Source organism: Hemicordylus capensis, chromosome 4 (assembly GCF_027244095.1).
Source record: "Hemicordylus capensis ecotype Gifberg chromosome 4, rHemCap1.1.pri, whole genome shotgun sequence".
Classification (NCBI taxonomy): Eukaryota; Metazoa; Chordata; class Lepidosauria; order Squamata; family Cordylidae; genus Hemicordylus; species Hemicordylus capensis.
The window spans coordinates 14,221,339-14,248,087 of record NC_069660.1 but is presented as its reverse complement, the minus strand read 5'-3'; the positions used below and the strand labels follow the sequence as shown (position 1 = coordinate 14,248,087).

General features: G+C 46.8%; 1 protein-coding gene across 1 annotated transcript in view; it reads right to left on the bottom strand.

The window, feature by feature from the left end:
- The window catches only part of RBBP8NL (RBBP8 N-terminal like), an 86,003-nt gene that overhangs the window by 18,786 nt on the left and 40,468 nt on the right, over nt 1–26,749 (bottom strand). The window contains exons 2-9 of the mRNA XM_053249239.1: nt 23,621–23,773; nt 22,411–22,453; nt 18,271–18,366; nt 12,748–12,860; nt 5,383–5,455; nt 3,695–3,861; nt 1,465–1,547; nt 905–1,068 (exon numbers count right to left, since the gene is read on the bottom strand). Of these exons, the coding sequence (XP_053105214.1) occupies nt 905–1,068; nt 1,465–1,547; nt 3,695–3,861; nt 5,383–5,455; nt 12,748–12,860; nt 18,271–18,366; nt 22,411–22,453; nt 23,621–23,687 (806 nt within the window). The 5' untranslated portion in view covers nt 23,688–23,773. The remainder of the gene's footprint in view (nt 1–904; nt 1,069–1,464; nt 1,548–3,694; nt 3,862–5,382; nt 5,456–12,747; nt 12,861–18,270; nt 18,367–22,410; nt 22,454–23,620; nt 23,774–26,749) is intronic.

The window sequence follows — 26,749 nt, the reverse complement described above, 5'->3', positions numbered from 1 at the left end:
ATCCCATTGCAATATGGAGCAAGTCAGCCTACCTGCCAACAAGTCCCTATTTTCCCATTCACCTGGATGGGAAAATAGGGCCATATTGGCAGGGATGAGAGTGCCAAATGCTGGCACACTTTGCAGCTGACTCACTCTGTTATGCTCAGGAAAGTCGTGTCTCCTTTCCTGTGTCTAAAGGACCAAGTCAGCTGCAAAGCCAGGAGCTTAAATTCTCAGCTTTAGCAACTGACTCATTTCTTTATGTATTGGTAAAGGGGTGCCATCTTTCCTGTGCATTATAGGGTGAGTGACCTCTAAATGCTGGGAATCCCCTGTTTTGCTTTTGCAGCGGACTCAGAGCAAATCAGTGCTGCTTACTGGTTGAGATATGCCACGTTATATCACCATAAGCAAAAGGGCTAGGAAGAAACCTGATTTCTTTTAAAGGAAAGCGGAACACTTTGGGAAGAGGCCTGGAATATCCTTGAAGGGGCTAAATCTTTTCTACTCCCTCCCCCGGTGACTACGATTCTGGTATTCAGCCAGCTGATCCCCTGGGACTTTTACACACAGCAGGCTTTATCGCAAATTTACTGGGAGGCTTTATTGAGAACTCGAAGTTGTCCCCCCCAAATGATGCAAACAGTGGATTATTTTTTACCCCGGATATAAACTGGGCTACACTCATAACGTGCAGTGAAAAACCTGAATTGTGTGTGAATTGCTCCCTGATAACTCGCAGCAGGGACTTTGGGGTAAATCTGGCCAATATGTGAATGCACGCCCTCCATTCCGGAGGAGATGTGAGTTAAAGAGCTTTAAAAGCTCTGTGTGAAAAACTTCCTGGTTTTGTTTGACTTTCTTTGTGGGATAGCGCTTTTGTCTGTGACAATGATGGCTTGGGTCTTGTGGTGTTACTTACGCCTCAAAGCTGGGACTTCGCTCAGGCTGGGGGGATGGCGGAATTTCACTTGCTGGGGGCGAGGTGGAATTTCCTGGGCAATCCCTTTCCTCAGAGCACGATCTCATGCCAGGTCGAAGCAACGCAATGGTTCCATGCAGCTGGTTTGCGATCCTCTGAGAACTCTAACAACAGAGAGGAGACAGGGAGAGGGGAATGCCTGATTTCATTATTTCACGTATGCATATTCGGGATGGACAGAACTAAAGAGCAGCCCCAGGAAGTGGCAAAGGTCTTGCTCAAAGTTTCCATGGGACAGGACTTAGGATGTGGAGGGACCATAGCTCCGTGGCAGAGTACATTTATATGGTCCCAGGTTTAATCTCTAGCATTTAAAGAAAAGAAAAGAAGATCAGGTAGATGATGGGAAAGACCCCTGTCTGTGAGCTGCTGCCAGTCAGAGGAGGTTGTCCTAAGTTCAACAGGACCCATTAATTCACTCCCAGGATCAGATCTCTAGCTTATGATCATGAAACACATTTGATGGAGACGGATATACAATTTGACCTGAAAACCCTTACCGTCTCCAGAGCATGTTCTTCCTGGATAATTATTTCAGGGGAGACCCTGTTGCCCGGAGAACTTCTCCGTCCTGGAGACTGATCTAGAAGAAGAAAGAAAGGAATGATCAGAATGTATCTTTTGGTGTTTCAAATGTCATGCTGTAAGCCCCCTTTCAATTGGAGAGGGTGCTTGTAGGGTGGTTGTTGGTGGGGTTTTTTTTTTTGGGGGGGGTGCTAGGAATTCCCCATGCCTGACATCTGCAAGATACACAGGGATGCTCAATTCCTTTGCTAACTAGCAGGATCAGTGCAGGTGGCATAGTCCAAAAACAGGGGCTTGGAGCACAGAAACCTAAGGCTACTTGATTATTCTTTCTTGAGGGGAGAAGATAGAGCTCACTGATAGAATACCTGCTTTATATGCAGAAAATTCCTGGTTCAAAACCAAGTTTCTCCAGGTAAATATCAGGCAGCCGGTCTGGGGAAGACCCCCACTACAGAGCCACTGATAGCCAGAGCAGATAAAACTGGTCCAGAGGAATCCCTCCTGTTGGGAATTCTCTCTGGTAAGAGAAACCCTTTTTCATTATAGCAGAGTGCACAGAGGTACAACACAGTGGAATTTAGTTAGGCATGTGCGTATGCTGAGAGTAAAGTAACTTGGAGCCAGTTCAATATAAGCAGTATTTATTAGAGAACTCCATTCTAGATAGGAAAGTGAGGAGACAGAATCTCTAATCTATCTATCTAGCTGGATGCAGATGGATTCTGCATCTCTGCACACATGGTGCAGGGGAGAGGAGCTTGCATGTTGCAAGGTAGAAGGAAGGGAAGAGGAAGGAAGTGGCTGGAAGGAAGGAACTCCCTAAGATTAGCAATCTACATATCAAAGGGATAGTGTCAGAGCAGTAGAGAAGGGATGACCAATGTCTTGACCCTCTAGCCCTCTGACTAACTAGTCTGTCCTATGTCATTGAGACAAGAGACAGCACATAGTCCTTCCCTTCCAACACCTCCCATGTGAATTTGGTTTCTATTGGACTGTAAATGCAAACATTACTAGAGGGACACATAAACACCATTCACAAGGTAGAACTCCCTTATTCTCAACAGCCAATTAATAAATACTTAATTGATCCCACAGCCTAGCACTAGGGTAATAATGCCATTATCAAGGCCAAATTGACCCTAGAGAAAACAACATTTTTTAGCACAAACAGCAAGCATGAATTGTCCTCTTTGCTAAGCAAGGTCTGCCCTGGTGTGCATTTGAATGGGAGACTAGAAGTTTGTGCACTGTAAGATATTCCCCTCGGAGGTGGAGGCCGCTCTCAATGCTTGCATGCAGAAGGTTCTAAGTTCCCTCCCTGGCAGCATATTCAAGATAGGGCTGAGAGAGACTTCTGCCTGCATCCTTGGAGAAGCTGCTGCCAGTCTGTGAAGACAATAGTGAGCTAGATGGACCAGTGGTCTGACTTAGTATATGGCAGCTTCCTATGTTCTTAACATTTCCTTAGCTTTTCTTAAAGAGGAATCTAAATTAGACAGCCCCAGCTACGGGAATGCTCTCCCTGGGGAAATTCCCTTCCCTCTGCTTTGTCTTCTGAAAAAAGCCAAAGATCTTCCTTTCAGCCCAGGCAGCTGGGTAAGGGGATGAGTTCAGTTGCTGGCATTTTCATAGCGGATCGTTGTTGATTTTGAATGGATTGTGTATTCATTTTTAGACTGTGCATGCTTGTTTGTTGTTGGTTTTGTTTTAATATTGCACACTGTCTCAGGGACATAAATTCAAACATAAATAAAATAATAATAAGTAAAGGGAGGTTTCTCCTGGACCCTGGGGATTCTGATGACCAGAATTATCTCCTAATATCCAGGGCGGCCCTTGCATGAGGCAAGGTGAAGCGGTTGCTTCAGGTGGCAGTTTTATGAGGCTGCTGCCATGAGAGCAGCTCTTTGGGCCTGATCTGACCTTTGCAAGCAGGGCCTCTCCTCACTCCTTGTAAAGCTTTCAAGAAGCAGCACAAGAGGAGATAAGAGGAGGCAGCCAGCAGCCTTCCTCCTCCCCACTCTGGAAGCTCATTTTCAGAGCTTGCAGGGGTTGGTGTTAAGGGAGCTGGCCCCCACCAGGCTCACGGGGCAAGGCGGCACCTGGTGCTTCACCTCAGGTGTTGCACTCTTTTGGGCACCTCTGCCTAATATAGAAATGCCTCATGAAGAAACTGGGCCCAGCCCCAGAAGAACATGCCTCCTCCCATTGGACGGCTGAGACGTTCCCTATAGCCATCCTCTGTTTCTTGGCTAGCCGTCTTCTCGGTGCTGGATCTTCGGCCCTGCACGGAGAACAAGGGCAATGGTGAGTCTGGGGTGGAGCTCCCTTCTCTGGACACCCATCTCAGGAGCTTTGGTCTGTCCCTGTTGGAATACAAAGGGAATGCATGGATGAGGAGAAGGTATGGAAGATCACCATCTATTTGGACGGCACCTTTGCCCAAGAAGCGAAGGCTAAAATCCCGCCACTCTTTTGCACTGATTAATATGTAGCCAGCTTTCCCACCAGTATTGGCTCCCAGCGGGGTGGTGGTGTTTACAATAAATAATTCTTTTTTAAAACCCTATTCCTTACAATGACTGGTAATGACATACTTCTGGAATGGCACACTTATGGAATGAACAGATTTGCACTAGTGCAAGAAGGCTGACACAAATCCACACATCCTTCAGCTCTTCCCCAGCTGTTGATCAAATCAGCACAGCAGCAGGGGAAAGGGGAAAGATAGATTTCTTCCCAAGCATGTGGTCAGCACAACCCTTCTCTCTCTACCATGCAAATCCCCCCCCCCATATTTTAATGTCCCACACAGGATTCTTCAGCAGGGAGAGGTGCACGTTAAGCGTGACTGATTCTTCGGCTTTCTCTCTCTTCCAGATGCTGTTGTTTACCACTCAGTTTCCAGCTTCTCCACAGAAAAATGGCAGCACAAAGCAGCTTGAGTGAATACTCTGCACTGTGCTTGTATGGATCCACAGGCAAGTGCCACACACATACACCCCCCCACCCACCCAAACAACAATTGTCCCAGGGCAGTAATTAACCTGGGAATATCAGCAGGTCCAGGGCTGTCCTAGTTAAGCTGAGAGAGGAGCAGGTATGTTCTAAGAAATTTGCACTGTCAAGAGAAAATAATTAGTTCCAAGAAAAACCAGGAAGTTCCATTTGCCGGCAACTGAATTGTCACTCCAGTCCTTCCCAATATATGGGTATGTGCAGGATGGAACAGTTTCGATGTCAGTCCTAGCTGTGACTTTGCAGGCGCTGTTGGACTACAACTCCCATCACCCCGGGCCACAATGGCTGATGGGAGTTGTAGTCCAACAACATCTGGGGACTCACGGTTGGAAACCCATGGGTTAGAGCAATGAAAGGTGTGAGCAGGCTTAAATGATGGGTCAGAATACAGCCGGCATGTTTTGCCTTCTGTTTCTGAATCCACAAGGACTAGAATCTTACTTTTATAAATAAATTAATGAATATGCAATCTGGAAATCTGGAAAAGCTAATGGCTCAAACAGGCATTTAGTAGCAAGCCTAGAACCAGACCAACCTGGTCAACATGGCAGCAGGGGGCGTGATGCAGCTGTCAGCAACACTGAATGCCTTTTGCAGCTGCATGTCACAGCTCCTGCAATCTGGAATGCCCAGGGCCCACACTAGTGTTGGGCAGCCAGCTGAGGGTTTGCCCAGGCTCCCTTCAGACCTGTGGCTGGAAATCCCCACGCCTCTCATGAGAAGCACCAAAACCACCAAGAAAGAGCAGTTCAACGGTCCCCAGCTCAAGATGGCTGCTGCTTTCAGGAGGTCAGCCATATTGGACTGGACAGACTAGTGGGGAAGCCAAACGCCAGGTGATAAGCGGAAGCTAGGAGAGACCTTACTCCATGCTGCAGAGCCGTTTCAGTTCTTCTTTCAGGCTCTTGTTCTCCTCTCTCAGTTTGTTCATTTCGTTAGCTGTGACAGAGTAAGCAAAGAGAAGGCTGGGTTAGAGGGTGCTGGATGTATGTTCACACAGGTATGCTGGTGGGAGGCAATGTGCGTGGTGTGGACTAGAGCAGGAGTCAGCACTGCTTGAGGAAAGTCAGTTCAAAAGCTTATCAGGCTGCCCTTCTGGACTTCTCTGCATCAATTATATAGCACCTTTTAATTTGCAAAATGCAGTAAATCAGAGATTCTGAAGCTTGGGTCCCTGAATGCTGTTGGATTACAACTTCCACAATCCCCAGCCACAATGGCCAAAGGCTATTTCTTCCAGATTATTCCACAATAAAGATTTAATGCAGGGGTTCTCAAACTTGGCTCCCCAAATGTTGTTGAACTACAGCTCCTGTTAGGAGGTCCAGAATCAGGCCTCCATTGTAGTTGTCCCCAACATTTGGGGAACCAAGTTTGAGGGCTCCTGCATTACATCTTTATTGTTACGTCTCTCACAACAGTGGGGCGAGAGCAGGTCTTGTGGTAGCAAATATGAATTGTCCCCTTTGCTAAGCAGGGTCTGCCCTGGTTTGCATTTGAATGGGCGACTACATGTCTGAGCATGGTAGGAGATTCCCCTTAAGGGATGGGGGCACTCTGGGAAGAGCATCTAGGTTCCAAGTTCCCTCCCTGGCATCTCTACGATAGCGCTGAGAAAGATTGCTTTCTGCAACACTGGAGAAGCCGCTGCCAGTCTGTGTAAACAATACTGAGCGAGATGGACCTATGGTCTGACTCAGTATATGGCAGCTTCCTATGTTAGGTGTACCAATGGTCTGAGGAGGCAGCTTCCCATGTTCCTAAAACTCCTATTACACTGGTCACTATTGCTTCCATTTTATTGGTGGAGAACTGAGACTGAGGGACAGGAATAAGTCTAAGGCCATACAATGAAGAGGTGGCAGAGGAGATCCAGTGTGATATACAGGTGTACCTCGTTATCCACAGGGGCTCCATTCCTGCTGTTTTCTGCAGATAACAAAAATGCAGATCATGAGGCAGTGAGTCTATGGGGCTTAGGGGTTTAGGTTCCTGCAGGGCAAATAAGGGCACAAAACAGCAAAAGCCGGCAAAAACAGGAGCAAGAAAGTACCGTGCTCTGCAGGTCTCCAGCTGTCCAGTGATGCCCTGCAATCCACCCAATTTGGGGGATTTCCCTCAAAACCTCGTGTTGTTAAATTTATTTATTTTTTGGACAGAAGAGCCACAAAATGGCTCCTTAAGACAAAGTGGTGGCTGGAAATTACCCCAGAAATTGCCTAGGAATGTGGTAACCCTTTCTGTCCCCGCGTATGCCAGAGGCAGGTGCCCATTTACAGACTGAGGATACACAGAACCACAAATAGTGGTACCGCATATAGTGAGGTCCACCTGTAGTGCAGTGGAACACAGAAACATAGGAAGCTGCCTTACTAGTCCAGTCCATTGGTCCCTCTAGCTCAGTACTGTCTGTTCTGAACGGCAGAAGCTCTTTTCTAGGTTTCAGTCTATCCCAGCCTTACCTGGGACCTTATGCATGCAAGCAGATGCTCTGCGAATGAGCAAACATAAGATAGACACCAGCAACAGTCACTGGAGGTACTGTGTTGGGGGTGGATAAGGCCAGTTACTCTCCCCCTGCTAAATAAAGAGAATCACCACATTAAAAGGTGCCTCTTTGCCAAGTTAGCAGGGGTTAGTATCTAGTCACCCATCCAAATGCAAGCCAAGGTGAAACCTGCTTAACAAAGGGGATAACTCATGCTCACTAACATAACCCTGGCTCTCCACCTAATCTAGTGGACAGAGTTTAGTACTTGGCCCAGGGAGACTGGGGTCCAAGTCCCTGCCCAGCCATGAATCTTACTGGGTGACTTTAGGTCAGTTAGTCTAACCTCTCTAGGAGGCCTTAGTCGAATCCCTATTCTCTTGGCCTCAACTTCGGCATCTGCCATTTAACAGTGACCTACCTTAAAGAGTTGCTATGAGGGTTAGTGCTATATACATGCTATATACGGTAGTGCTATATACATGCACACGCATAATAGTAACACAACTCATGAATATAAGAACATAACAATAGCCCTGCTGGATCAGGCCCAAGGCCCATCTAGTCCAGCATCCCATTTCCCACACTGGCTCACCAAATGCCTCTGAGAAACCCACAGGCAAGAGGTGAGGGCATGCCCTCTCTCTTGCAGCTGCTCCCCTGCAATTGCTATTAAGAGGCATCTTGCCTCTGAGGCTGGAGGTGGCCTATAGCCACTAGACTAGTAATATATTAAAATCTACTTTCTGGATCAGACTGGTGTACCTAGTCCAGTAGCCTATTCCCCACAGAAGTCAACCAGATGCTCCTGGGAAGCCCATAAGCAGAAGATGAAGGCAAGAAACCTTCTTTCACTATTGCTCCCCTGACACTGGTATTCGGAGGAATACTGCCTCTGTACCTGGAAGCAGTATATAGTTATAACAACCAATGATGATGATGATGATTGAATGTTTCCTCTAGATTCTCCCACTCTTGTTCCCCCTTAAAATGGCCTTGTGCTTTTAAACGAATCATTCTGGGGACACCTTGTGAAATATTCTCCCCCTGACTACTTAACTGCTAAGGAAATGCACCCGTATGCCCCCCCTCACCGCCTTCCAGGGCAAGTAGCAACTTGGAGGGGCAATTTTCATTGGGGAAATAGTGTAGGGTGGAAGGTTTCACCCTCTTTCCTCTGTTTCACGATCTTCTTCCAGATATCTGCCCCTGCTATTTTGTTTAAAAAACCAGAACGTCAGAAAATGTCACCAGGAGGTTTTACAGACAGGGCTTTATGCTGTGCGGTATTCAAGGAGTGAATCTACTTCGCAGCAGATTCGAGACAGTTTAATCCAGGGGATTAGGTGGAGCATTCACATAGCCCTCAGCTGCTCCCCTACGCACATCAAGGACAAGCGGCAGAGCTTAGCAGAAACATTGAGGGTTTTTTCAAAAGCCACTGGAAACAGAGGATTATTTAAGTTGGACATACTTAAATAAAGGGGACTAAGCCAGAATTTGTAGCCTCCCTTCGGGGAAAAACACAGCCCTGTCTGTCCTGGTCCTTGATAGCTTGAAGGATGGTCTAGTTAAATCCAGCAAATATGTGGACTGGCACACACCAATCAGGAGTGGATTCCGGCAGGGGGGGGAGGAGCCCTGTCTGTAAAACCTCCAGTCATTTCTCATCTTGTCTGCTTTGACCCTTAAACAGTGCGGAAAAGGTTTGCATTGGCCTTATCCCTACAGAAACACGTTGAATTCTAGCTCCCCCTAGTGAAGCATCAGCTTCACACAGTCTGGAATTTGCAACCCTTCTTGTTGTGATGATATTTAAGTGGACTTTTTAAGCAGGGGCTGGGGGCACACTGGGGATAGCTTTAGGAGCTTCATAACCTTTTAAAGATGTTGTATCCCCCAGTCTAGCATCCTTCCCAGTGCTTATTACTGGTCTCTCTTGTTTGTTTTTTTAAAAGATCATGAGACCCTTTGAGAAAGGAAACTATCTTCTAGTTCAGAGGCGGCCAAACTAAGGCTCTCCAGCTGATGAGACACTACAACCCATCATCCCCAGCTGCAACAGCTGGAAGAGTTGTAGTCCATCAACAGCTGGGGAGCTCCATGTCGGCCACCCTTGTCTAGTTCCTTTTGCTAAGTAAGCCGCTTTGAAAACTGTTTTTACATATTCTTTTTGCAAGTAGTTGTTGTCCCTGAATTAGATCCTGGTGCTCCAGGCCTGGCAATCCTATCTGATCCCTGACAGCTGGTCTGTTATTACCCTCTACCACCATGTCTGTGTTTGTGACATTTTCAGTCTTGGTTCCCAGATGACTTCTGATCCTACCTTTTGCTCCGTATCATCACCACTGAGCATCATTATCATTACAGAGAGTTACTTATTTGACACAAATAAAAGAGTCCGGTGGCACATTAAAGACTAGTGAACATACAGTATAAGCCTATGATGCATCGTATATTGTAGGTTCTAAAGTTTCCCAGACTATGGGAAACACTTATATCGGGCAGCAGTGATAGAGGAAGATGCTTGAAAGGCATCATCTCATACTGTGCGGGAGATGGCAATGGTAAACCCCTCCTGTATTCTACCAAAGACAATCACAGGGCTCTGTGGTCACCAGGAGTCGAAATTGTTGGAAGTGAAGGATATGTGCTGTCTCTTGTCTCAATGACAGTGGAGGACAGACTAGTGAGTCAGAGGGCTAGAGGGTCAAGACATTGGTCATCCCGTCTCTACTGCTCTGACACTATCCCTTTGGAATGTAGATTGCTAATCTTAGGGAGTTCCTTCCTTCCAGCCACTTCCTTCCTCTTCTCCCTTCTCTTCCTGTTCCTTCTATCTTGCAACACGCAAGCTCCTCTCTCCTGCACCATGTGTGCAGAGATGCAGAATCCATCTGCATCCAGCTATCTAGATAGATTAGAGATCCTAACTCCTCACTTTCCTATCTAGAATGGAGTTCTCTAATAAATACTATTTACATTGATTTGAAACTATGAACTGGCTCCAAGTTACTTTACTCTCAGCATACACACATGCCTAACTAAATTCCGCTGTGTTGTGCCTCTGTGCACTCTGCTAAAATGAAAAAGGGTTTCTCCTACCAGAGAGAATTTCCCAACAGAAATTGACTTGACACCACACTTTAGTCTGTGAAAGCTTACACCATAATAAAGTTGTTAGCCTAGTTAGTCTGTTACAAGTCTCTCTGGTTGTTTTGTTGTTGATGATGATGATGGTGGAATTTATTCTGCTTCTGAACCTTTATTCTGCATTCCGGTTTGGATGACACTTTGCCAGCCTCCAGCATATTCGATAGGATGTGTGTGCTCCATGAGGAGGGAAGGATGAATGGAAGGAAGCTGAGATTTCAAAGATGCTGAATGGTGTGCCTGGCACCATATTCTGAGCTTGCACATTGGTGCCTTGATTCAATACTGTAGATGCTGAGCGGATACTAGAGCCATATGTAGGCAGCCTTTTCAGATATTGCAGTTGCAGCTCTTAAGGGTTTGGCAGCAGTGGCGTCCCAAGAGCTCAGTACACCTGAGGCAGGGCACCGAAGGCCGCTCCCGCCTTGTGCACCTCCTTTATTGTACGCAACAGCAGCGGCAGCTGCCACCACTTTTTCACTAGACAGATGTGGACTCCATCTCCTCCCCTACCCCAAACAAGCCCAGTGCTTTCACTCCTACCTCCTGCATGCTGGGCTAGTAATGAGAAAGGAAAGGAAGTGGAAATGATGAAAGGGTAATAGAGTACAGGAGACACTCTATAGAATGCCCCCTGTACTCTACTTCCCTTTCATTATTTCCCTTTCGCTTTCTTCTCCTTTTCATTATTAGCCCAGCACGTTGTGTGCCAGACTAGAAGGAGGAAGTGATGGCAGAGGACCAGGGGTGTAGCTAGGGGAGAGGGGGCCTGTGTTCACCCCCTCCCTTGCTGTCCTCCAGAGTGATGGAGATAATGAAGAAAATAGGGAGGGGTGGAACTGGGGGGACCCTCAGGAGCTGGGGGCCCCAGGTTATTTGAACCCATCCGCTCAATGATAGCTACACCCCTGCAGAGGACCATTGCAAAGAGCTAAGTGATGGCAGTGGGCCGCAGGGGGAGGCAGTGAGATGAAGGGGGCATTTTTCAGCCCCACCAGTGCCTGAAAAATACACTGCTTGAGGCAAGTGCCTCGCTTTGCTTCATGAAAGGACCACCCCTGTTTGGCAGGGAGTGGGGTGCAGAGAAAACACTAGAGCCCTTGCTTCTGAACAGGGATCAGTATCTTTGCAGGTAATTCAAAGATGCACAGCCCCAGCTGCTGGAGAAAGAACTTATTTGAGTAAATGGGAAACAAAAGATAAAGGTAAAGGTAAAGTGTGCCCTCAAGTTGATTTTGACTCCTGGCGCCCACAGAGCCCTGTGGTTTTATTTTGGTAGAATACAGGAGGGGTTTGCCATTGCCTTCTCCCGCGCAGTGTGAGATGATTCCTTTCAGTATCGTCCTATATCGCTGATGCCTGATATAGTACAAAAGATACTGGCTATCTAAAGGCTATACAGTGAATAGGTAGGGAGAGCGAGAGATGTTTCCATCTTCTCTCTAGGAGGAAAGAAAGAGGACTGGCTCACTACAGGAAGTACCCGAGGAGTCAAAGCAGGGGTCATAGTACTTCCTGTAGTGAGTCAGTCCTCTTCCTTTCTTCTTAAAGAGAAAATGGAAACATCTGCCTCTCTCCCTACCTATTCATTATGTAGCTGATAATCAGCTGATGTAGCTGATTAGGTCTTTCCTATCTCAAATGTAAAGCAAAGTTGTGCCTTCGAGTTGGTGTCGACTCCTGGTGACCTCAGAGAGCCCTGTGGTTGTCTTTGGTAGAATACAGGAGGGGTTTACCATTGCCATCTCCCACGCAGTATGAGATGATGACTTTCAGCACTTTCCTATATCCCTATAGGTGTACATCACCAATAAATCAAATTAGTTTAGACTCTACAGTGATCTCCATGTGTGTTTCTTAAATAGCTGCAACTAAACTCTGCACTTTGTAACTGGAGTGGTAGCTTCCTTGGCACTTTGCTAAATAACCACAAACCCTAACAGAGGGATGCTGCAGATACACTAAGCCTTGCATCTTCACTCCTGCACGGCTCCTAACACTGGGAATAATGGCAGGGAGGATGGAGACACATGGATTAGTATGCACACAGCAGCCCCTGTCCCTGCTACCAGTGGGGAATGGGATGGGTTCTCAGCTGCCGCAAAAGCCACCCGTGTCCATTCCCCTTCCATGGGCAGCAAGGAAGCTTCTAATTTCTTGGCACTATCATATTACATAGGAACATAGGAAGCTGCCATATACTGAGTCAGACCATTGGTCCTTCTAGCTCAGTAGTGTCTACACAGACTGGCAGCAGCTTCTCCAAAGTTGCAGGCAGGCATTTCTCTCAGCCCTGTCTTGGAGAAGCCAGGGAGGGAACTTGGAACCTAGATGCTCTTCCCAAAGCGGCTCCATCCCCTGAGGGGAATATCATACAGTGCTCACACTTCTAGTTTCCCTTTCATATGCAACCAGGGTGGAGCTAAGGGGGCAAGTCATGCTTGCTACCACAAGACATACAGCTTGCAAAGTTTTGATTTTTCAAAAGCAAATTCTCCCTGATCTATTTAAGAAGCATGGCGACTAGGTCTAGCTTTCTCTCTTTCACTGACTGATGCTTGAGAGAGTTTTTGACTGCCTCCATACTCACTGAGGATGAAGATGTGCTGAAGACTCTGGAAATGGGCCTTCCCAAATTCATGTTGCTTCCTCTTAGCAAGTTCTTGGGTCACCTGGCATCTGTCACAGAGTCCAGCTCGCAATCTTAAAAATAAAATAAATTAGAATAAAGGGAGAAGATAGATATAATATTTTTAGAGCAGGAAGCTCTCTCACTGCACTGAGTCTCCGTGTATATTTCCTTGTCAGGGCAGAGTTCTAGAAAAACCACTTCTGCACCTTTGAAGTGGAAGCTGGCTGTGCACCGAGCTGATTGGCTGGCCTTCTGTGATGTCACCAATGGACCTCTTCCTAACCTCTGGAGCAGTTTGCACTTTAAAAAGTGTACTTTGTAAAATGAATAGAGTGATGGATGGATAAACGCATGAACATTCATAAACAACAAAGCATCTTGTAGCCTATTAAAAGAAGACGAACTCATTTATTGCGACATAAGCTTTTGTGAGCCAGAGAGCAAATAGGGCAGATGAATGAACTGATCATTTAAGTGAGTAGGTACATAGTCCCTGAGTACAGAGACAAAAAAGAATAAACTTTTTTTTTAACGAAGTGAGGTCAAAAGGTCAAGCAATGCAAGAAGTATGCCATAGTATTATACATAAAACACAAATTAATACAACATTTCATCAAACAAATACAAGTTTTTAACAGTGATGCACACCTGACTTGTGACGAGAGAGAGCAAAGTGGATAGTGTGAATCAAGGATCACCAGCCTTGGGTCCCCAGATGCTGCTGGACTTTTGGCCACTGTGGCTGAAGATAATGAAAACTGCAGTCCAACCACATCTAGGGACCCAAGGTTGGGAACCCCTGGTGTAAACGAATGTTCATGCAGCAATTTTCAGAATTAAAAAGCAAACAAACAAGGCTAAGAACCTGCATGAAGCACGTAGGGAAGGGCAAGACTGATGCCAGAGTTTGATTCATTTGTTTGCATGTCTGTCATCATTTCAGTTGCAAAGCTGAGAAGAAGCTGAGCCTTCTGGCTGGCTGAGGGATGTCCTGTGAGCTCTTTTTAAATTACATCTGCCTTTGACCTTACCCAATGACACTGCGGAGCGGGCAGCCAGCCTACCTTATGACCTGTTGCCTGGGGTGCATGTTCTCTCTAATTTTTTTCATCTGTGTGTGAAATGAGATTTGTTCTGGGCAGCAGTATCAAGGCAGTATGTGTGCACATATATTCAGAGTGGGACCTTCCTAATTCAACCTGAGCGGGATCTAAAAGTGACTGAGCGGACATCAAAAAACATGTGAGCGCACGCACACGCGTATGCCTTAGAGGGAACACTGCTGGGCTGTGTTATATTCAGGCGCATTGAATTAACATTGCACTGTCCCATTTACAACATATCCTCTGGATTTTCCTACTCTTTCTTCCTTTGGTCAGGAGGCTATTCACACTGAGCTTTTATTGTGAATCTATTCCTGACTGGAGTGTGCCAGTCCACATATTAGCTGGATTTGCCCGGACATCCCTGCAGGCTATCAGGGACCAGGACAGACAGGACTTTGATTTTTCCCGAATGGAGGCTATGAATTCTGGCTTAGCCCGAAGTATGTCTGATTTTAAAAAATCCTCTAGTTTCAGAGCTTTCTGAAAAATAACCCAGGGCTTCTGTTATGCCCCGCAGTTTTCTCTGTTATGTTTGTGTTGGTCATGCCAGTAAATTCACGTTTTTCAGAACTCAATGAAGGGGAGTTTGACAGCTGTTTGGGGTATGGTCTGCTCTGCTCTAAGTGATCTGCAATTGCAAGCACGGGGGCGGAGGGGTGCGTTGCCAACACAACAGTGCATTGGCAGAAATCAGGACAGGGACTGGGGGAGGGACGGGGGCATGGCCATCTAGGGGGTGGTTTTTTGTTTTACTTTTAAAGCAGCCACTGAGCTGTGGCGGAGGAGTGGGATGGTGGTGAGAAACCTTCCCAAAATGATGAAGGGAAGCTGCTCTGGGGCAGGGCCAGGGTGGCTGGGGTGGGCGGAGCGCTGGCGAGTGGCGTGATAGGCCAGCAGTGGACTGACTCGGAGTCTCTAGAGCACTCATGGCCCCCGGCCACTGAGGGAGGGAGGAGCTGGGAGGGAGGGAGGAGCTGGGAATGGAGGGCGGGAGAAGAGCTCCCATCCTTGGCCCTGTCTGCCTCCAAATGAGGCGGATGGGCCGATTTCAGGCTTCTGTGCATGTGTGTGTGTGCGCAGGAGCCTGAAATTGGCCCATCTGCCTCATTTGGAGGCAGACAGGGACGAGTAAGGGAGCTCTTTGCCCTCCCTCTCTCCCGGCTCCTTCCTCCCGGACAGTCAGTGGCTAATGGGGGTGAGCGCTCTAGAGACTCCTATGAGCCAGCCCCTCTGCCGCTGCCCTGTCGCACCACTCGCCAGCACACCGCCCGCCCCAGCCAGCCCTGCCCCTGCCCCAGAGCAGCTTCCCTTCGTCGTTTGGGAGGTGGTAGAGCTGCTCTTGCCCCCATCCCATTCCACTGCTACTGCTTGGCAGCAGCTTTGAAAGTTTTAAAAAATGTTTCCACGTGTTAAAAAACAGGACAGATAGAGTCTATTGGGTGTGTGTGTGTGTGTGGGTAAACATCATGTGATGAAGGCAGTCACTCACAAAGACAAGGGTTAAGCGTCTTGCTGTTTGATCTAGCTGTTTTGCAACTCATTATGCTGGCCTTGCGCTCTTAGCTATCTAAGTATTCAAAAAAAGCTCTCTCCCCTCTTCCTCTGTGCTGTGATTTGTGATTGGTTGGAGGGAAATCCCGGACCAGGGAGGTGCGAACACACAGGAAAAAGATCTGCCAGGAGTGCGGGGAGAAGCCGACAGCTATATGGACTGTCATTTTAATTCCCTGAAGTAAACGTCTTGCAAATCTGCTGCAAAGCAGATTCGCTCTTCAGATACCCCGAGGCATAAAGCCATGTGTGAAAAACCTCCTGGAGAAAAACCTGCTGCAGGTTGTGTTAGGAGCCTTGCCAAGGAGCGGTATAAAATCCTGTCAACAGACCTGCTAAGCCTGAATTCTGTAGTTCAAGAGACAATATACTGGGGGCTATCACTTGCTCCCATGCACCTATCACATGTCCCTGTGTCTTTGGGGTGGAGAGCAGACTTCTTTAGCATTTGAAATTGATTGATTGATTGATTGATTGATTAAGTGCTGTCAAGTCAGTGTCAACTCTTAGCGACCACATAGATAGATTCTCTCCAGGATGATCTGTCTTCAACTTGGCTTTTAAGGTATCTCAGTGGTGCATTCATTGCTGTCGTAATCACGTCCATCCACCTTACTGCTGGTCGTCCTCTTCTTCTCTTTCCTTAAACTTTCCCCAGCATTATGGACTTCTCAAGGCAGCTGGATCTTCGCATAATGTGTCCGAAGTATGATAGTTTGAGCCTGGCCATTTGTGCCTCAAGTGAAAATTCTGGATTGATTTGTTCTATGATCCATTGGTTTGTTTTCCTGGCTGTCCATGGTATCCTCAAAGGTCTTCTCCAGCAACAAAGTTCAAAAGCATCAATGCTTTTTTTAATCTTGCTTCTTCAAAGTCCAGCTTTCACATCCATAGAGTGTCACGGGAAAAAACATTGTCCGAACTATTCTAATCTTGGTAGGTGTAGACACACCACGGCATCTAAATATCCTTTCCAAGGGCTTCATTTCAGCCCTACCAAATGCTAGTCTGCGGTGTATTTCTTGACTGCTGGATCCTTTACTGTTGACGGTCGATCCTAAAAGGCAGAAGCTATCTACCACTTCAATGTCTTCATTGTCAATTCTGAGGCTGGTTGCTGTACTCGTCGTCACTAGTTTAGTCTTTTTTACATTTAGTTGTAGTGCCATTTCTTCCACTCTACTCCTTGACTTTCATTATTAGAGCTTGCAGATCATCTGCATTCTCAGCTATCAGAGTGGTGTCATCAGCGTAGCGCAGGTTATTGATGTTTCTTCCTCCAACTTTAAAACCACGCTTATCTTCTTACAATCCAACTTCCCTCAGTAAATGTTCAGCATATAAGTTGAATAAATACGGAGAAAGTATACAGCCTTGTCTTACTCCTTTGCCGATCTGGAACCAGTCTCTTTCACCATGTTCCGCCTGGACTGTGGTTTCCTATCCTGTGTATAGGTTTCTCATGAGAACAATGAGATGTTTTTGGATGCCCATTTTCCTAAGGATATTCCAAAACTTGACATGGTCAACACAATCAAAGGCTTTTCTGTAGTCAATAAAGCACACATTGACTTCTTTCTGGTATTCTTTGGCTTTCTCAATTATCCAGCGTGCATCACCAATATGTCTCTTGTTCCTCAGCCTTTTCTGAAACCAGCTTGAACATCTGGCATTTCCCTTTCCACGTAGGGCTCTAATCTACGTTGGATGATCCTGAGCATTATTTTGCTAGCACAGGGAAATTAAGGATATTGTGTGATGGTTTGTGCAATCTGTTAAGTCTCCTTTCTTTGGTAGGCATTTGAAATGTTTATGTTTAAAACTACAGCAAGATAAACTATTAAGCTGTCTGCTATTTATTTTGCTGCTGTTTTGGTTCTATGCTTGTTTTATCATTATTTCTTGTTAGATTTGTGTGTGTGTGTGTGTGTATTTATTGCAAGTTGTTCCAAGCGCCAGGGTTCTGAACAGGACAGTAATATTCCAAATAAATAAAGTAATCCATTATAATATAGATACTATACATAAATATAACTTTATATTTTGTTTCTACAATAATCTGAAGACCTGTGTCAAGTCAAATGATGAATATGGTTTAATTTCCTAATAAATAATAAAGGTAGATCACTTATGAGGCTGGTTCTCACAGTCCTCATCAGGGTGGGAAGAGCACCCAGCCAGTGTGGGAGAGCCGGGTGTGCTCCCGATTGGTGGTTGCGTAAACCCAAACAACAAGGTAGGAGGCGGGGAGAGTGATCATGTGGGATGCGGGAGCTGGGTAGGGTGGGCTCGCCTTGCCCTGATTCTCTCCTCAGCATTTTACCAAGGATGGATGAAAAGTTGTCCTCTGCAGCAACTGCCTTCTGGCCCACTCATTGAAACTGCTCTCCCCTCTTCCGACCTTGTTGGTTAGGTTTACATGACCGCCAATTGGGAGTATGTGGGGCTCTCCTAATCTGGCTTGTTATATCTTCTTCTCTAATAAGGATGACATAGATGAGTCTATTATATTGTTGACTTCCTTCTTTAATGTAGATAAAGCCTCTATGTTTGGACACCCCTGGATGTATAATTTGTCCTGCCTTTCCAGTATCGAAGGAAAGGATGGCACTTCCCAATATCTATCATAGCATATCCAGACTACAGCTCTCTTCGTGGTTTCCAGTGTCCCGTTTTCTTACGATGCTGTGCATGTGTACGTGGCAGCTGGCACAGAGTGCAGCATGGACGAGGGCCAAGACGATCCATGGGGATGGATGGAGAAAATGGGGAGAGGATGCAGCAGCATCTTCCCTAAGCTGAGGCATGCCATAAACTGCCTTACCTGTTTTCTAACACTTTCACATTTTCTTTAAGGACTTTCTGCTGTTCTCGTAGCTGGTAGTTTTTAGCAAACAGCTCTTCGATTCTCTGGGAGTCCCTAATTTACAGGAGAATAAAACTCAGGATGAGAAGACTGCTGGATTCACATGCCCCCAAACAGATCCCTCCCTTGCCTTATATGACTGGACAGATAGATGAGTTCACAATATGGATTAATCCATGATATTTGTCCACAGTATGGACAAAAAGATTAGCTAAGGCTTGCAGTGCACATTGCTGTTGTAATTTAATTTATCAATGCCGAACAAAGTGCTCGGGAAGCAGGTATTGAACATAGGAGGCTGCCTTATACTGGGTCACACCATCGGCTCATGTAGGTCAGTATTGTTTACATTGACTGGAGCTTTCCCAGAAGGCTTTATTGCAGGTTTATTGCGAGGCTTTACTGCGAGTTTGAATTTGTCCAAAAAACTCAATGCAAAAAGTGGATTTTAAAATCCTAAACATAAATTGGGCTAGGCTCTAAGACGCAATGAAAACCCAGAATCATGTGTGAAGTGCTCCCCAAAATCTTGCATGGACTTTGGCATGAATCCAGCTGATGTGTGAATGCACACTCTCCATTCAGGGGTAAAAGCCCTGTCTGGAAATGCTCCAGGTAGCAGCTCTCCTGGGTTTCAGGCAGGGGTCTTTCCTGCCCTACAGTGATGCTAGAGAGTGAACCTGAGGCCTTTTGCATATGCTCTATCACTGAGTGCTGGACTCTCTCCTTGAAGATGAAAAAGGGCCTCCATTATCAAAGGAATTGGGGCAGTGCATTCCCTGCTCCTGCCATGGGGATTCCAGCACACACAAACAGCACCATCATATGAACCCACCCAGACTGTGAATCCAGAGGGAGACCCTTATGATTCTTGGCAGTTGTCGTCATCATGGCCTGGCTTGTCACAACCCCCCACTCACAGGAATAACTCTGAGTCAGAGGCCGAGAAGGTAGGACTGGCACTGGACCCAGTCCTGGATTGCGGCACTGGGCCAGAATCGGAGGTAGCAGGACATGCTCTAGCCCCTGCCCCAGACTGGGGGAGCCCCAGGGCTGCAGTCTCTGGGGCAATCAATAGCTGAGCCCACTACAGAGCCAGCCTCTCCCACACCATCACATCCCCTGATGTGTGCATGCCAGTGCCAAGCAAATAGGAAATAATAGGTTCCCCACCATATTATGTAAAAACCATATGATGAAGAGTATGTAACAAGAGGAGAGCTGGTCTTGTGGTAGCAAGCATGACTTGTCCCCTTAGCTAAGCAGGGTCTGCCCTGGTTGCATATGAATGGGAGACTTGATGTGTGAGCACTGTAAGATATTCCCCTTAGGGGATGGAGCTGCTCTGGGAAGAGCATATAGGTTCCAAGTTCCCTCCCTGGCAGCATCTCCAAGACAGGGCTGAGAGAGATTCCTGCCTGCAACCTTGGAGAAGCCACTGCCAGTCTGGGTGATAATACTGAGCTAGATGAACCTATGGTCTGACTCAGTAAATGGCACTTTCCTATGTTCCTATGTTCCTAAATCGGTTTAGTAGAGTTGTATAATCAAAGATACTCTCAACAGTAATATAGTCTGTTTCAAACAAGTCCACAAATCCACACAGTGACCTTCGTTTTGATCTTAGTCTTTATCAAGTGGAGAATAGTCTTAGAAAAGTTCCATAAACTTGACATCACTGATCCAAATCCAATTATGTACAGCCACCTCTGTTACTTCTAGAAGATTTACTAAGAGAACCAACTTATTGTGGCATTCTAATAAGCTAAAATGCTAAAACGAATAACACAATAAGTTTGTTCCCTTGGTAAATTTTCTATAAGTAACAGAGGTGGCTGTACACATGATTGGATTCTGGAGCATTTGGACCAGTACTGTCAAGTTTATGGAACCTCCTAAGATTATTCTCCAGCTGGTGCACCACTGTTTTGAGGTCATCCTCTTCAAGGAATGTGTGCAGCTGTTGAATCAGCCAAAGCTGATGGAAAGTACTCCTGCCCATGGCCTCCACCTGAGATACCAGGGTGAGGCTTGGGTCCAGGAGTACTCCCAAGCTGCGCACCTGCTCCTTCTGGGGGAGTGTAACCCCATCCAGCACAGGAGGAACTAACTCACCCCTCAGATTCCGAGCCCCCACAATGAGCACCTCAGTTTTGCTTGGATTCAGCTTCAATTTGTTACCCCTCATCCAGTCCATTACTGCCTATAGGCAGGCATTTAGAGAATGAGTGAAGATGAAAAGGAGAAGTAGATTTGGGTGTCATCAGCATACTGATAACACCCAGCACCAAATCTCCTGATGACCTCACCCTGTGGTTTCATGTAGATACTGAAAAGCATTGGTTTCAGAATGGAGCCCTGGAGGACTCCATATAACAGCTCCTGCTTTGAGGAGCAACTGTCACCAAGCTCCACCATCTGAGATCTACCCGAGAGATAGGAATGGAACCACTGCAAAGCAGTGCCTCCTATTCCCAACTCCAACAGGCGACCCAGAAGGATACCATGGTCGATGGTATTGAACGCCACCGAGAGATCCAAGAGGACCGACAGAGTCACACTCCCTCTATTGATTCCCTGGTAAAGGTCATCCATCAGGCCGACCAAGGCTGTCTCAACCCCATAGCCCATTCTAAAGCCAGTTTGAAATGGGTCTAGATAATCAGTTTCCTCCCAAACCGCCTGGATCTGGTTGGCCACCTTGCCCAACTAGAGAAGATTGGAGATTGGCCTATAACTATCCATCGCTGAGGGATCCAGGGAAGGCTTCTTAATAAGAGGTTTAACTATTGCCTCCTTCAAACAAGGAGGCACCCTACCCTCCCTCAGCGATGCATTTATGATATTAACTAGGCCATCTCCAACAACCTCTCCGCTAGATCGAAGCAGCCAGGTTGGGCAAGGATCCAGAGAACAAGTGGTAGGCTGTACTGCTCCAAGCAGCTTGTCCACATCATCAGGAGTCACAGATTGAAACTGATCCAACCTAACACTTAGGTTAGTTAGTTAGGTTGAAACTGATCCAGCCTAACACTGCAAGAGGGATCGCTGGATACCTCCCTCAGAGACCTTGCAGAAGTAGTGGAGTCCAAGTCGGCCCGAGATTTTATACGTAAAGAACCCACTAAAGGCGTCACAGCAGAGTATCTCCACTGTGGTGGGGAACCTCTTATTTCTTATTTATGGGGCACCCTGTGGGGCACCTTAGTTGTGAGGCATCTTAGTTGTGTTATTTCCCCCACCATAATATGGTGGGATACCTCTTATTTCTTATTTGCTTGATTTAAGAGACCCCAGTACACAATTTTTATCTTTGCATGCCAGTGCCAGCGACAAGCTTGACAGAAGCACGTAAAGTGGATGCGGAGTGCCAGACTCCAGAAAGCTGCCTCTTTAAGGCTTCCCCTCCCAGGCAGGGGGCAGAGCCCAGGAGAGGTTCTCTGGGCTCAGGAGCACTTAAGTTAAGGGTTCAGTGTCTGACTCCTAAGAGTGTTGAGTCAAATTGCTCCCTTGGAGCTCTCCAAGGTCCTGTGGACTTGCTGAGCCTCATGGGCAGCCAGGACAGGACAACTGTATGCAGTGACTAATGTGTGAACTGGCCCTGAATTTGCTAATGTAACCCACTCTAACCTAGGGCTGCATAACTTTAGCCCTCCAACAGATTTTGGACTACAACTCTCATAACCCTTGATTTTTGGTCACAGTGGCTGGTGATGATGGGAGTAGCAGTTCAAAAACATCTGGACACTTTCCAGAGTACACCCCAGAACAGCTGTAGAATGCTTTGGCTTGGCAGGATCGTATTAAAAACGATCCCCAGAATCTCAAACTCCTCCAACGGGAAAATACAGCTATTTTTCTGCCGCGGACTTGCAATGTTGTAGCACTAAATCGCAAAGATACAATCCGAAGTAAGGCATCAGAAATGTGAACGACACCTTGCTGTCAGTACAGGAAGTATGGAAGCACACTTTGCAGATCCGTAGTGACACTGTGGTAAGGGTTAATCTAGAAAGCGCCCTAGAGGGCCAAAGCTATGCAGCCATGCTCTAACCCCAGCCAAAGTCCTAACTTTAGAATGGCATCTGCTTCACTTACCGACATTTCTCATTGGTTATCTCATTCAGTTTTGTTTGCAGGCCTGAAAGAGTTAAAGAATACTCAGGTGAGATGCTAGACCACTGTCTGCATGTGCCATTACAGTTTAAATATCACATGATACTTCTAAAGCACATGGGTTAAAGAAATGTGCATTTGAGATGGCCAGATGACATTCTCATTTTGCCAACTGCAGTTGCAGAATCCCTTAATGAAACAGGTCAGTTTGCCAAAGAAGGCTATCCCAGAGATTTCATTTAGGGCCATAATCCATTCTGTGGCTGGCAAAAGGAGAAGGAGAGATAGTAATGCTTTACTGGTAGCCAGTCTAAAGTTTCTTCTACTTCTTTTTAAAAACAATTTTTTCCTGATGATGCAGAATCACACTGCGTCCGTATGGTGTAGTGTTTAGTGTGTCAGATGTAGACTTAGCCTCAAAAGATCTGAGTTCAAATTCCTGTTCAATTACAAAGATTATCAGATGAACTTGGGCTACTTACTCTTCCTCAGCTGAATCTGCTTTATAAGCTTGTTGCAAAGATAAGGGAGTACACCATCCTGTGCTCTTTGGAGGAAGGGTGGAATTAAAATGCAATAAACAAATATTTGTTTAAACAAATCACACCTCTCCTTCCACCTATGATCTCCAAGAGCTGACATTCAGACTAACAAAGCACTGGTGCTATGTGAGAGCTAACGGTGCTTGCTAAGGAGTTCATCTGATCTGAAGCAGGGTTAACGGTTGTGCCACCTGCTTGAAGGAATCTGCTTGCTTCCAAAATGCTCAGCTTCTAAAATCAGATGTTACAGAGATACCATACATCTCCAGTGATCTCCCATCACAATGAAAGCACCACAGTGTGGCCAAACAGCACCAGAAATACAGATGTTGTCTGTCCATGCTATTTCCCATCAATTGAATGCATGCCTGAAAATATATAACTGAAAATGCAATTATATTCTGGGATTATGAGATCTGATTAGGGTCTCAGAATGACAGCAGTGAAATTTCATTTGCCCTCACTGATGTCACAGTGCAGCCAGCTCTAATTCGCTTATGGCTCCATGATGTAATCACACTCATGATGTGATCCCCGATTAGCTGGGATCACATGGTGAAGAAGAAAGAAGGAGCCCTGTTAAAAAGTTTTTTAATTGTGTCAAAGCAGCAGAAGCATTTTTAACAAAGGATCCCCAAATCTCCTCTTACCTTGGACTTCTTTTTCGTGTATTTCCTTGAGTTTATTCAAGAATTCAGCGAAGGTTTCTGTAGCCATGTTCAGTGTGTTGTCACAAGGGAGTGTCCAAGTTGGTGAGACATGAAATCACATACTCCCAAGTCAGTTTTATCTAATCATTTAGACTATAGTTGAAGAAAGGAAGACAATAAGATAATTATTAATAGTGTTTTGATTAGTACTTCTTTTAAATATTGTCACCCCCCACAAAGTACACATCCATGATGCTTCTAAGTGCTAAAAATTAAATTACACACACTTCCCCCCAGAAACAAGGAACTCCACCAATGTATGTCTTAGAATTTACCTCCTAGACCTTCCAGATATGATTTCCTTGGGAAACAGTGTACAGAATTGCCACCTGTTGATTTCAAAAATTCTGGTCACTGGGCAGGGCAAGAGGGTGGAGTCTGAGACAGGTTGGGGCAGAGCCTGGTAATTGGCAGGAGTTAGCAAAAGCAATAGCAAAAGCTTCCGATGTGCTCCTGGGATTGGTGCAGCCGGATGTAGTGGGCTGGGCTTGCACTTGCATTCTAGTGGTGAGCGAATGGGCTGCCATGTAGTTCCTCTACCTCATACCCTTAGTTCAACGGAGCATGGGGCGGGAGAGGGGAGGAGCCTACAGACAAAATATGCAAATGCATTTCCTAACCTCTCATGCAGCGTCACATGAAATGGTATGCTGGGGCTGACCTCATAGGAAACATAGGAAACTGCCATTTACTGAGTCAGACCATTGGTCTATCTAGCTCAGTATCGTCTTCACAGACTGGCAGCGGCTTCTCCAAGGCTGCAGGCAGGAATCTCTCTCAGCCCTATCTTGGAGAAGCCAGGGAGGGAACCTGAAACCTTCTGCTCTTCCCAGAGCGGCTTCATCCCCTGAGGGGAATATCTTGCAGTGCTCACACATCAAGTCTCCCATTCAGATGCAACCAGGGCAGACCCTGCTTAGCTATGGGGACAAGTCATGCTTGCTACCACAAGACCAGCTCCTCTCCTCAGCAGCAACCCAGCTCTTTAGTGCACAGGCCTGGGCCCTGCAGTTCACGTAGGTGCACTAAGTGAAAATGACGAGGTTGACTAAAAATAAATAACTCCTCCTTTACTTACCAGAAAGGGTGGCAGGCAGTGCTTGGCTACATGTATATTCATGTACTTTGGCAACAAATACGAATTGGCCAGTAATTGAAGCAGCTGAAACAAAGGGACTTAAGAAAGCTAAAGGACACCAATCGAGCCTCCAGTTTTCTTAGCGGATAGAAGGCTGGTTCTCATGACTAGTAACAGGGTAGGAAAAGCATCCTACCCAAGTTTGGGGGTCGTGTGTGATCCTGCTTTGAGACTGTGTGTGAAGAAAAGGCAAGTGAGGAGGCAGGGGAAGTGATTGCGGGTGAGGCTTCTGCTGGGTAGAAGGCACCGGTGGAGGGAGGCCTGCGGTGGCCCATGTTTGGCCGCTGTGGCGACCTCCCTCGCCCCGTCCCCTGCATCTGATGTCGGATGTGGGTGGTTAGCCACGCCCCCCAGGCCTGAAATCAGATGTGGGAGGCGTGGTCTAGCTCCTGAATGCGGTTGTGCGGCCCTGTTCAGGAGTTAAATGGCCAGTGCTGCCTTCAGACTGCGGCCAGAAGCCTTAGGCAGGGAGAGCCACTTCTGGCCGTGCTGTGAAGGCAGCACTGGCCATTTAACTCCTGAACAGGGCTGCGTGCTTTATTGATTGTGAACCACCCTGAAGCTTTGGTTTGGGGCAGCATATTTATAGATATTTTTATTTATTTTTACATTTATATCCCACTCTTCCTTCAAGGAGCCCAGAGCGGTATACTACATACTTGAGTTTCTCCTCACAACAACCCTGTGAAGTAGGTTAGGCTGAGAGAGAAGTGACTGGCCCAGAGCCACCCAGCAAGCCTCATGGCTGAATGGGGATTTGAACTCCGGTCTCCCCGGTCCTAGTCCAGCACTCTAACCACTATATCACGCTGGCTCCCTGAATGTATTAAATAAACAAAATAAATAAAAATAAACCACACACCCCGCATCCGATGTCAGACACGGGGGGCATGGCTAACCTCCCACATCTGATGTCAGACAAAGGGGACAGGGCAAGGGAGTCCGCCACAGTGCCTTCTACCCAGAAGAAGCCTCACCCGCAATCAGTTTCCCTGCCTCCTAACTTTCTTTTTCTTCACACACAATCACAAAGCAGGATTGTGGGGCGGTGGCCTGGGTTCTTTGAACCTGGTCGCCCAATAGTGGCTACGCCCCTGGTAGAAGGGCTCCGTCCTACCCAGCAGCTGTGCCAAGCTGTTTAATGAGGTGGAAGGAAATCCTTTCCAACCACAAAATGAGAGTGCACACAGTTCTTGAACTTGGATAGAACATGGGAGGAGAGATCGTCTTGTGGTAGCAAGCATGGGTTGTCCCCTTTGCTAAGCAGGGTCTGACCTGGTTTGCATTTGAATGGGAGACTATATGTGTGAGCACTGTAAGATATTCCCCTAAGAGATGGGGCTCTAGCTCAGCGGAAGAGCACCCGATTGCTTGCATGCAGGCCTGTCCTTGGGATGGTCTGCCCTTCGCCCTTATTCACCCAGGCCCTGTGGCCAGACCCAAACATGCACACGTTCCCTGTCAGCTGCTGCTCCTCGCCCTCTCTCCTTACCCGATATCCAACATGTGCAGCACTAAGGAGTTCCATCGCTTCCCTCGTTTGAGTGACGAGAGCGGCAACCAAACTTCCCAGTGCTGCACAGACTGGATACTAAATTAGAGGCACGCATGCGCCCTGATTAGGCATCAAGGAGCATGCACACCTCTCAGATGAGATCCAGCTTGTGCTGTGCTGGGACTTTTGCCTCTTTCCTCCTTTGAGAGAGGAGAGTGGACTTCCCAGTGCTGACCAAGCTGGATACTAAACGAGAGGTGTTCATGAGCCCTGATTAGGAATTAGTGCATGCGAGCCTCTCATTTTGTATCCAACTCATGTGGTACTGGGAGGTTTGGCCGCCAGCTCTCATCACTCAAACAAGGGAGGCGACTGAACTCCTTAGTGCTGTGAGTGCTGGATACCCAGTGGGGCAAGGTGGGGGCAGGGAGCTGGA